General features: G+C 41.1%; 1 protein-coding gene across 1 annotated transcript; it reads right to left on the bottom strand.

The window, feature by feature from the left end:
* Positions 1-10063: 10063 nt before the first annotated feature.
* ADAM29 (ADAM metallopeptidase domain 29) lies at positions 10064-12574 on the bottom strand. The gene has a single exon (XM_008000295.3). It carries the CDS (start codon positions 12572-12574, stop codon positions 10064-10066), a length of 2511 nt encoding a protein of 836 aa, XP_007998486.3.
* Between the last annotated feature and the right edge of the window lie 293 nt (positions 12575-12867).

Genomic DNA, 12867 nt, shown 5'->3' with positions numbered 1-12867 from the left:
TACACAGACCTGATCAACAGGGGAATATTATAGCTACGTTTGAGCCTTTTCCTTTTAAGATACTTAAATAATTTAAACAAGCTATTAATCTATATGGACCAGGTTCTCCTTTTGTGATGAGACTGTTGAAGAATGCTGCTGTCTCCAGTCGGATGATTCCTACAGACTGGGGTGCTCTTACTCGAGCTTGTCTAAGTCCTGCTCAGTTCTTACAATTTAAAACTTGGTTGGCAGATGAAGATTCCACTCAGGCTTCTCACAATGCCCAGGCCCAACCTCAAATTAATGTAACTGCAGACCAACTTTTGGGGGTCGGTAATTGGGCTGGTTTAGATGCACAAGTAGTCATGCAGGATGATGCCATAGAGCAGCTTAGAATAGTGTGCATTAGAGCTTGGAAAAAAATCACTTCAGGAGGAGAACAATACCCTTCCTTTAGTGCTGTCAAACAGAGACCAGAAGAACCATATGTAGATTTTATAGCCAGGTTACAGGAGTCTCTTAAAAAGGTGATTGCAGATTCAGCTGCTCAGGATATAGTGTTGCGGTTATTCGCTTTTGACAATGCCAATCCTGAGTGCCAAGCCACTCTGCAACCTATTAGAGGAAAAGCTACATTTAGTTCATTGCATTAAAGTTTGTGATGATTTTGGAGGTAATCTGCATTAAGGTTACTCTGCTAGCCTAGGCAATGGAAGGACTGAGAATAGGTAAAGGAAATACTCTGTTTCCTGGAGCTTGTTTTAACTGTGGGGAGCATGGTCACACGAAAAAAGAAAGTGGAAAAAAATCAGCAAGTCAGGCCGCCAACTGGGGGAAAAAAGAAAACTGCTGAGTCTGAACTATGTCCAAAATGTAGAAAAGGTAGACTAATCAGTGTCACTCTAAGTTTGATAAAGAAGGGAACCCAATTTCAGGAAACGCCATGAGGGGCCCGTCCGGGCCCCGTTTCAAACCCAGGGATTCCCAACTCAGGCCATTCCCTCACCCGGTACGATGCCTGTCCCCCGTCACTACCAATAGTGCTGCAGTAGATTTATGCTGTGCAAAAGCTGTGAGCCTTCTGCCTGGGGAATCTCATCAAAATGTGCCAACAGGAGTCCGCGGACCCTTGCCAGCAGGGACAGTAGGATTACTTCTAGGCAAGTCTAGTTTAAATTTAAAAGGGGTACAAGTACAAACAGGAGTCACTGATTCAGATTACAATGGGGAAATTTAGATTGTTATATCTACTTCTGTTCCCTGGAAAGCAGAGCCAGGAGAGCATATAACACAGCTCCAGATTGTGCCATATGTTGAAATGGGGAAAAGTGAAACTAAATGAACAGGAGGATTTGGAAGCACTAATAAACAAGGCAAAGCAGCTTATTGGGTAAATCAAATTACTGATCAACATCCTACCTGTGAAATCACTATTTAGGGAAAAAAATAAAAGGATTGGTAGATACAGGAGTGGACATTTCAATCATTTCTCTACAGCACTGGCCGTCCACGTGGCCAATTCAATCCACTTGATTCAACATAGTTGGAGTTGGTAAAGCCCCTGAAGTATATCAAAGCAGTTGCACTTTGCATTGTAAAGGACCCAGTGGACAATCTGGGACTATATAACCAATTGTAATTTCTGTACCTATAAATTTATGGGGAAGAGATTTATTACAGCAATGGGTAGCACAAGTGTTAATTCCAGAACAACTATATAGCCCTCAAAGTCAACATATGATGCATGAAATGGGGTATGTCCCTGGTATGCGATTAGGAAAAAATTTACAAGGATTAAAGAAACCACTTCAAGCAGCAGGGCAGAATTCTCATCCAGGTTTAGGATATCATTTTTGATGGCAGCCATTGTTAAGCCTCCAGAACCTATACCTTTAAAATGGTTAACAGATAAGCCAATTTGAACGAAACAATGGCCACTGAGTAAAGAGAAACTGGAGACTTTAGAGGACTTAGTTACTGAACAATTAAAAAAAGGACACATAGCTCCAACATTTTGCCCCTGGAATTCTCCAGTCTTTGTTATTTAAAAAAAAAAAAAAAATCAGTTAAATGGAGAATGTTGACAAATCTTAGCGTCATTAATTCAATGATACAACCTACAGGTGCATTGCAGCCAGGATTGCCTTCTCCTGCTATTATTCCAAAAAATTGGCCTTTAATGGTTATAGATTTAAAAGACTGTTTCCTTACTATCCCTTAGCTGGGCAAAACTGTGAATGGTTTGCATTTACAATTCCTGCAGTAAACAACTTGCAGTCTGATAAGCATTTTCATTGGAAAGTGTTGCCACAAGGCTTGTTAAACAGTCCAACAATTTGTCAGATTTATGTAGGACAAGCAATTGAACCTACTCATAAAAAATTTTCAGTGTTACATTATTCATTATATAGATAATATTCTTTGTGCTGCCTCCACTCGGGAAATATTACTCCAATGTTATAACCACTTGCAAAACTCGATTTCCCATGATGGTTTAATTACAGCTGTTGACAAAATTCAGACTACTATCCCTTACTCCTACTTGGGGACCTTAGTAAATGGCACTACCCTTGTGCCATAGAAAGTAACCATACATAGGGATCAATTGAAAACATTAAATGACTTTCAAAAATTACTAGGGGACATTAATTGGATACAATCTGCTCTAGGCATTCCTACCTATGCCATAAGTAATCTATTTTCTGTCCTTAGAGTAGATCCTTGTCTCATTAGCCCTTGGCAATTAAAGGAGGCTCAGGCAGAGTTACAGCTGATTGAGATGTGAGTGCATAAAGCTCAAATAAACAGAATAGATCCAGAAAAGACTTCAGACTTATTGATTTTTCCAACTCAGCATTCACCTACTGGTGTTATGGTCCAAGAGCAGGACTTAGTAGAATGGCTTTTTCTTCCACATACCAATTCACAGACTCTAACTCGTTATTTGGATCAAATTGCTACTCTGAGAGGAAATGGGAGTACTCAAACTGTTAAATTACATGAATATGACCATGGAAAAATTATGTCCCTCTTATGAAGGCACACATATACAACAGGCCTTTATAAATGGTCTTACTTGGCAAACCCATCTAGCTGATTTCTTAGGTGTTCTTGATAATCACTTTCCGAAAACAAAATTATTTCAATTTTTGAAATTAACTAATTGGATTCTTCCTAGAATAATTAAGTTTAAACCAATTGAAGGTGCTGAAAATGTTTTTACAGATGGATCTAGTAATGGTAAAGCTTCTTATTCTGGGTCAAAAAGTAAAGTTTTCCAGGCACTCTAAACTTCAGCTCAAAAAGCAGAGCTTGTAGCTGTAATTGAGGTGCTGACTGCTTTTGAGATGTCTGTCAATGTAATTTCTGATTCTTCATATGTGGTTCATTCTACACAGTTAGTTGAAAATGCTCAGCTACAATTCGACACAGATGAGCAACTGATGACTTTATTTACCCAATTTCAAACAGCAGTTAGGAGAAAAATGCACCCTTTTTACATCAATCACATTAGGGCTCACACACCTCTTCCAGGAACTTTGACTGCAGGGAGTCAAGTAGCTGATCACCTAGTTACTATTGCATTATCTAATGCTAAACACTTTCACAATTTAACTCATGTTAACACCTCTGGTCCCAAATGCAGATACAGCATAACCTGGAAATAAGCTAAAGCTATTATCTAATGATGCCCAGCTTGCCAAATGGTGCATTCCTCATCTTTTACAGGAGGAATTAATCCTCAAGAATTGGAACCTAATTCTCTTTGGCAAATGGATGTCACTCATGTTCCTTCTTTTGGTAAACTGGCTAATGTACATATATGTATACATATATTTTCTCACTTTGTTTGGGCTCCTGTCAAATGGGAATCTTCTGCCTATGTTAAATGGCATCTTCTGCAATGCTTCACAGTTATGGGCATTCCAGATTCAGTTAAAATGGACAATGCCCTAGGCTATAGTAGCCAAGCTCTAGCTACATTTTTCTCTGTATGGAATATTAAACACATTACTGGCATCCCATATAATTCACAAGGATAAACCATTGTGGAAAGAATGAATCTCTCCCTAAAACAGCAGTTACAAAAACAAAAAGGGGGAAACAGTGACTATGGGATTCCACATATGCAATTGAATCTAGCATTATTGACTTTAAATTTTTTGAGCCTGCCTATAGGCAAGATGCTGAACGGCATCTACAGAAACCAGTGCAAAGACAGAAGCAGAACAACTGGTTTGGTGGAGAGATCCAATAACAAAAACTGGGGAAATAGGTAAAATAATAACACGAGGTAGAGGCTATGCTTGTGTTTCTCCAGGCCAAAACCAGCGGCCAATTTGGATACCATCAAGACACCTGAAACCTTATCATGAGCCAGATGCTGAGGAAGAGATTTTGGGAGGCACCCGAAGACTCCCCAGTTGCAGCCATGTCGAGACTGACAATAAGTCCCCTTTCCTGCTCATAGTGGGTAATTCAAAACTTGATCTCCCTAATCATCATGTTACTTGTCAATAATGTATATTGTCTTCTTGTGTGAATTCTTCCTTGTATAATACTGATCATTCTATTTTAGTAGTAAGAGCCCTAGAAGGAGTAAGGCTTTCCTATCCTTGGGAAGCCTCTCCTTCTGTGCATATTATTACTGAAATTCTTCAAAAGATTTGAGGCACTCTCGGTGTTTCATTGCTACTTTAATTTTAATCATTATGTGATTGATTGCTGTCACAGCTACTGCCACAGTAGCTGGAGTTTCTTTGCATTCCACAGTACAAACAGCAGACTATGTAAATAATTGGCAGAAAAATTCTACTCTGCTGTGGAATTCCCAAACTAATATAGACCAGAAATTAGCTAATCAAATCAATGATCTCCGACAAATTGTAATGTGGCTATGAGATCAAGTAACTAGTTTAGAATTTAGAATGCTGTTACAATGTGACTGGAATACTTCTGATTTTTGCATTACTCCTCATTTGTATAATGAAACAGAGCATGAGTGAGACAGAGTTGAGACATTTAAAGGGTCATACTGCAAGTTTATCTTTGGATATTGCAAAACTGAAGGAACAAGTATTTCAAGCCTCTCAGGCACATCTAACACTAATGCCAGGAACTGAAGTGCTTGAAGAAGCTTCAGATGGATTACCTCCTGTTAAAATGGATCAAGACACTTAGAGGCTCTGTGATTTCAATGATGATTGTGCTTTTAATTGGTGTTATCTTTGTGTAGTCTGCAGATGCAGATCCCGAATTCTGCGAGAAGTAGCCCACTGTAAAAAAGCTGCCTTTGCCTTTATTGCTTTGCAAAAATGGAAAGGGAGACACGCAGGGAACAATCCCTAAGCCTGCCATAAACAGGCCTTAAAGAAACTGGCCATAAACATGATTTCTGCAGCAATGTGACATGTTCATGGTGGCTATCATGCACACTACTAGAAGTTGTTGGTTTACTGGAGCAGGACAAGGAACATCTGGCCCACCAGGAGTTGAAGACTGCTCAAACCACAAACAACAGCAGGAGTGGCCTGCACCTTAACAATGTATTTTTGCTGCAGATAATCTGCCAGAGCTTGTTTCTCTGCTCCTCACTGAGAATGCTTTGTTTCCCATAAGGAATGCTTTCAGTTAATCTATAATCTACAGAAGCAATGCTTATCACTGCCTTGCTGTCAATAAATATGTGGGTCAAACTCTGTTCGTAGCTCTCAGGTCTGAAGGCTGTTAGCCTCCAGTTCCCACTTTGGACTCTATTTCTGTGTTTTTGTCTTCAATTCCTCTAGCGCTGCTGGGTTGGGGTCTCCATGGCCGAGCTGGTCTTGGTGTCTCCTGGTACCTGATATGCAGCCATTGAATTGGCAAAATTGTTTTCTCCATTCCTGTCCAAAGCCCCACCAGAAGCAATTTGACTTCAGTTGGTAAGGCTCACAATATACTTTCACTATTATACCTAAAGGGTATATCAACTCTACAGCTTTATGTCATAATCTTATTCGGAGAGACCTTGATCACTTTTCACTTCCACCAGATATTGCACTGGAAAATTACATTGGTGACATTATGCTGATTGGAGCCAGTGAGCAGGAAGTATCAAACACACTGGACTTGTTAGTGAGACATTTGCATGCCAGAGAATGGGAAATTAATCTAACTAAAATTCAGGGACCTTCTACCTCAGTAAAATTTCTAGGGGTCCTGTGGTGTTGGAACTGTCGAGATAACCCTTCCAAGGTGAAGGATAGGTTGCTGCATTTGGCCCCTCCTGCTATCAAAAAAGAGGCACCACACCTAGTGGGCCTATTTGGATTTTGGAGGCATCGCATTCCTCATTTGGGTGTGTTACTCCAGCGCATTTATCAAGTGACCTGAAAAGCTGCATGTTTTAAGTGGGTTCCAGAACAGGAGAAGGTTCTGCAAGAGATCCTTGAAAAATGTTGAAAGCTGCTCTGCCACTTGGGCCATATGACCCCACAGATCCAATGGTGCTTGAGGTGTCAGTGGCTGATCGGGATGCTGTTTGCAGCCTTTGGCAGGTACCCATAGGTGAATCAGAGCAGAGGCCCCTAGGATTTTGGAACAAGGCCCTGCCATCTTCTGCAGATAACTACTCTTCTTTTGAGAGACAGCTCTTGGCCTGTTACTGGGCTTTGGTGGAAATTGAATGTTTGACTATGGGTCATCAAGTCACCATGTGACCTGAACTGCCTTTCATGAACTGGGTGTTTCCTGACCCATTTAGCCATAAATTAGGTCATGCACAGCAGCATTCCATTATCAAATGAAAGTGGTATTTACGTGATCAGGCTCGAGTAGGTCCTGAAGGTGCAAGTAAGTTGCAAGAGGAAGTGGCTCAAATGCCCATGGTCTCCACTCCTGCAACCCTGCCTTCTCTTAACCAGCCTGCACCAATGGCCTCATGGGGAGTTATCTATGATCAGTTGACAGAGGAAGAGAAGACTAGGGCCTGATTCACAGATGGTTCTTTATGATATGCAGGCATCACTGGAAAGTGGACAGCTGCAGCACTACAAACCCTTTCTAGGACATCTCTGAAGGACAGGTGTGAAGGGAAATTTTCATTCCCAGTGCACAGAACTTTGAGCAATGCACCTGGTTGTGCACTTTGCATAGAAGGAGAAATGGCCAGATGTGCAATTATATACTAATTCACGGCTGTAGCCAATGGTTTGGCTAGATGGTCTGGGACTTGGTAGAAGTATGATTGAAAAATCAGTGACAAAGAATTTTGGGGAAGAGGTATGTGGATGGAACTCACTGAGTGGTCAAAAACTGTGAAGATATTTATATTCCATGTGAGTGCTCACCAATAGGTGACCTCAGCAGAGGAAGATTTTATTAATCAAGTGGATAAGATGATCTTTTCTGTGGATACCACTCAGCCTCTTTCCCCAGCCACCCCATCATCACCCAATGGGCCTATGAATAAATGGCCATGGTGGCAGGGACAGAGGTTATGCATGGGCTCAGCAACATGGACTTCCATTCACCAAGGCTGATTTGGCTAATGCCACTGCTGGGTGCCCAGTTTGCCAGCAGCAGAGACCAAAACTGAGCCCTTGATTTGGCACCATTCTTCAGGGTAATCAGTCAGTGACCTGGTGGCATGTTGATTATATTGGACCTATTCCATCATGGGAAGAGTAGAGGTTTGCCCTCACTGGAATAGACACTTAATCTGGATATGGCTTTGCCTATCCTGCATGCAATGCTTCTGCCAGACTACCATCTGTGGACTCACAGAATGCCTTATCCACCATCATGGTATTCCACACAGCATTGCCTCAGGCCAAGGCACTTACTTTACAGCTAAAGAAGGGTAGCAGTGGGCTCATGCTTATGGAATTCACTGGTCTTACCATGTTCCCCATCATTCTGAAGCAGCTGGATTGATAGAATGGTAGAATGGCCTTTTGAAGTCACAATTACAATGCCAACTAGGTGACTATACTTTTTGTGGTTGGGGCAAAGTTCTCTACAAGGCGGTATATGCTCTGAATCAGCATCCGATATATGGTACTGTTACTCCCATAGCCAGGATTCATGGCTCCAGGAATCAAGGGGTGGAAGTGACACCAATCATCATTACCCATAGTGATCCACTAGCAACATTTTTGCTTCCTTCTTCCATGACATTATGTTCTGCTGGCCTAGAGGTCTTAGTTCCAGAGGGAGGAATGCTGGCACCAGGATACACAACAATGATTCCATGAAACTGGAAGTTAAGATTGCCACCTGGACACTTTGTGCTCCTCATACCTTTAAGTCAACAGGCTAAGAAGGGAGTTACAGTGTTTGCTGGGGTGATTTACCCAGACTATTAAGATGAAATCAGTCTATTACTCCACAATCGAGGTAAGGAAGAGTATGCATGGAATACAGAGCATCTCTTAGTGTTGCCATGCCCTGTGATTAAGGTAAATGGGAAACTACAACAGCCCAATCCAGGCAAGACTACAAATGATCCAGACCCTTCAGGAATGAAGCTTTGGGTCATTCCACCAGGAGGAAAAAAAAAAGGACCTGCCGAGGTGCTTGCTGAAGGCAAAGGGAATATAGAATGGGTAGTAGAAGGTAATCATCAATACTAGCCATGACCACGTGACCAGCTGCAGAAACGAGGACTGAAATTGTCATCAGTATTTCCTCCTTCTTTTGTTAAAAACATTTTTGTGCATGTATACACTTGCACTAAGAAAATATCTTCATTTTATCTCCTTTCTCATTTATCATGTAACTAGATTTATTGACTTCATATCAGCATTTAAGTATTGTTAATTTTATGTAATAGTATTTGGGTTGGAGATTGGTGAGTTTCCAGTTGTACGAAGGATAGTTGTATTATTTTAGGCATAATCATGACCGTATTATTGTCTTTATTTGAAGATTACGCATGATCTCAGGAGAGGCGTATGGGTTCAAGTTGACAGGGGGTGGACTTGCGATGGTTAATATTGAGTGTCAGCTTGATTGGATTGAAGGATACAAAGTATTGATTCTGGGTGTGTCTGTGTGGGTGTGGCCAAAGGAGATTAACATTTGAGTCAGTGGGCTGGGAAAGGCAGACCCACCCTTAAACTGGGTTGCCACAATCTAATCAGCTACCAGCACAGCTAGAATATATGCAGGCAGAAAAATGTGAAAAAAAGAGACTGACCTAGCCTCCCAGTCTACATCTTTCTCCTATGCTGGATGCTTCTTGCCTTCAAACATCAGACTCCAAGTTATTCAGTTTTGGAACTCGGACTGGCTTTCTTTGCTCCACAACCTATAGATGGCCTATTGTGGAACCTTGTGATTGTGTGAGTTAATACTTAATAAACTCCCCTTTCACTCTCTCTCTCTCTCTCTCTCTGTGTGGTGTGTGTGTGTGTATGTGTGTGTGTGTGTGTGTGCTTGTATTCCATTAGTTCTGTCCCTCTAGAGAATCCTAATACACCATTTCACCATTGATGGGCACCTAGGTTGATTCCATGTCTTTGCTGCTGTGAATAGTGCTGTGCTTCATCTCATTTTATAACCACAGTAACCCAGATGTTGAAAGAGAACTATTATTATTATCCCACCTTATTTTGAAGTAAACTGTCTATAATTTAAGTAATTTTCCAGAGACAGTGAAGGGCAATGGTAACAAACAAACAAACACCGTGAAAATTAAAAGTAAATTAAAAAAATAAAGCATATGATGCCTCCTCACTTCTGCTTCATCCATTACATCAAGATTAGTACTATAACAGAGCTCAGTCAGAAAAAGGGAAACCATATGAGTGATTTTGGAGGAAATCAGGAAGAAAAGAGATCTCCCAGATTTCTAATTTCCTATTCTTTCTCCCTGTTGCAAATCCCTATAGGATGAGGGCTGGTTTAGCAGAAATATGGTTCCTGCAAAGTAGAACTAAAGAGAAGAAAGGATTTGGAAGCTGAAAAACAACGAGTTAAAAATTGGTATGCCACACATATGCCATGGTTTTTTTAGGAAATATAAAGTGGCAAGGTTTTCAGAAAAATAAACTTTCAAATTATTTAAAACAATGAAGAGCAAGTAGAAACATACTAGGAATTATTTTTTTAATGTACCTTTTCCAGATACAGATTTTGGAAATGGTACTGATTGCTTTGGTTTCCCACTTTGACTCCGGGAAAGTGTCACATGAGGTTGACTCTGGGAGGGTGTCATAGGACGCTGACTCTGGGAAGGTGTCAACTGAGGTTGCCTCTGGGAGGGCATCACAGGAGGTTGACTCTGAGAAGGCATCACCCGAGGTTGACTCTGGGAGGGTGTCACAGGAGGTTGACTCTGGGAAGGCGTCACCCGAGGTTGACTCTGGGAGGGTGTCACAGGAGGTTGACTCTGGGAAGGCGTCACAGGAGGTTGACTCTGGGAAGGTAACTCATGAGGTGGATGCAGAATTTTTTCCTCTTCTTTTGCAGATCGAGTTTGAACATCTTGCTGCTTTTTTATTGGCTTATTTTTTTTACAAAGTCGATAAAGACAATATAATAAGATAAACAAAACAATAAGCAACAATAAACACAGATAACAAAACTTCTTTTTCTTCTTTCTCTTAGGGGGTGGGCCACTGTCAATACTACCTCCATAGCCTTGTATCAGGCAGTTGGGAGGGTCCCACAAATAATTGCAATGGCAGTGATGTTTATTGTTGCAGATGCCCCTCTTGTTACAAAATGCAGGTGAGCAATTACTATTCAAGATGGTTATATGGACACAGTGCCTGTGGATGCATATATGATCTATCCCACACTCTGTTCCATCTTTCACTTCACCAATATCAGGTCCTTTCATCCCCAAATGGTAATCAGTACTCCAGCACATTATGTCATTGAAGCGAGCCCAATGAACAGTAGTATGATCACTCAAACTGGGAATCTCTGTCACATTCTCACACTGAATTCTTCCACACTGGACATCTGAGATATTACACTTGATATATGAAGCATTTTTGATACCACAGTGACCAACACGTTCACCTAAGGTGTTCAATTGTTTGTAGCAAGTCTGACTCGCGGTATTTGCCCCTGCACCAAAAATCCTCCTACATTGTTCATTGCGGTCATGACAACTCTTTTCATAGCAGTAGGACCTCTCCTTACAGGGAATTCCATCTTCCACATAAACGTCATCTGGGCACTTATGGGAAGTACCATTGCACCACTCTGGAAGATCACATTCATTGGCCTCCTTTCTACACACTTCCCCTGATGGTAGGAACTTGCAGTCTTTGCAACAAAGCCCAAAAGCACAAGTAGAACCATCGGTCAGAGTGCAGTTTGACAGACAGCAGGGATCTTTTGCACAATGCTTTAAAGGCCCACAGTCACACTCCTCTCCTTCTTCAACAATACCATTCCCACAGCGCTTCCTATTGAAGATGTCCTTTGTGTATAGATTTTCAAGCAAACACTTTGTCTTCTCTACAGTGTATGCCCAAAAATCACCATAACTACAATTGCTAAATTTAGTTATTGGTGGGTTAACTTCATGCATTATGCATAGATATTGTGAACAACGACATGTACCATAATCATGGTTCATGCCCAAATTATGACCTAGATGATGAGCCACTGCAATTGAAAAAGTGCCCAAAGTTTTGTTCATGAAAGTAACAACTGCACAACTACGGTTTAGTGTACACATTCCGCTAACAGCTCCTAAGCCACTTAACCCTCTTAATCCTCGACTTGTGAAAATATGTGAGGTGTCATGTCGTAACCGGGGAGTCATGTTGTCCAACTTCCACTTGCAATATAGGTGCAAAGACTTCCTTACATCATCTATTACAATGAAGTTTTTATTAGTCCAGATCTCCAAACCAAATAATAACACCTTAACACCAATTACATCAAAAATGGAATCCACTATATTAAAAATAACATATAGATCCTCCAGCAACTGTGAGTCATTCCTTTTATAACGAATGTATAGATAATTATCAATGACAACTACCATTTCAATAATTCTAAAATGAATCCACCAGCCCACATAAGAACTTTGCTTCAGAGTGGAATTATCAATTTCTTCAAATTTCATTTGGCATGTTATTTCATTTTGCATAAATCCGGATCTCATGGTTGAAAATTGTTTCTCCTTACTGTCCATCTTATATATCAGATGTTCAAATGTGGTAGAAAATGCTAGGGGCTTGATTTCATAAGCAATGTCATTTATCTGTAATATTCCTTGAAAGCCCCCAAAACAGGTACTGAGGGAAACCAGGGATTCTGGGTCTCCTTCCACATAACCATGATAGTAGCAGTTATTCTGGACAAAAGGCTGGTCCTCAAGGATAGCACCCTGGTCTGTGTAAGTGAACACAGGGAGGTGTTTGGAGAACAAAAACTTCTTGAGCTTTATGTGGATAATGTGTTTCTGACCTCCAAAGGGAAGGATATAGGAGAGCCAGCCTGGAGGTTTCATGCCTCTGGCAGTGCCAGTTACCCTCACAGGAATCACCACATCCGGAGGGCTGTGATATTGGGGGTGCTCAACCTGGATGTGTCCAGAACAGGACAGAAACACCCCAAGCCAATGCAGCAGGAGTAACACCTTCATGTTCAACAAGGTTTCAAATCACAGTGATTTTGAAGTCACTGTTATGGAAACACTGGTCCGGAGCAGAAGTCAGGGCTGGAGTCACAAGTGGTGTGGCTCCTTCTTCTGAGTTGGTCAGTGTGTAGTGCTAATCATTAAAGATCCATCTTCTGGGAGAATTGAACCATCAGAGCTGCAGCACTATAAATAAAATGAAAAGCAGCATGTGGATGAGTGTACAGAAATTTTTCTTATAAGAGAATCCAGTGGGGAAGAGGAGAAAGAGAAAAAAACACGAGATAAAAGTGATTAGT

Source organism: Chlorocebus sabaeus, chromosome 7 (genome assembly GCF_047675955.1).
Source record: "Chlorocebus sabaeus isolate Y175 chromosome 7, mChlSab1.0.hap1, whole genome shotgun sequence".
In the NCBI taxonomy this organism is placed as follows: domain Eukaryota; kingdom Metazoa; phylum Chordata; class Mammalia; order Primates; family Cercopithecidae; genus Chlorocebus; species Chlorocebus sabaeus.
The sequence above is the reverse complement of the archived record's forward strand: the minus strand, read 5'-3'. Positions and strand labels throughout refer to the sequence as shown.

What these genes read in the sequence shown, in the direction of transcription:
- ADAM29 (XM_008000295.3), bottom strand. Translation starts at nt 12,574, where the DNA reads ATGAAGGTGTTACTCCTGCTGCATTGGCTTGGGGTGTTTCTGTCCTGT.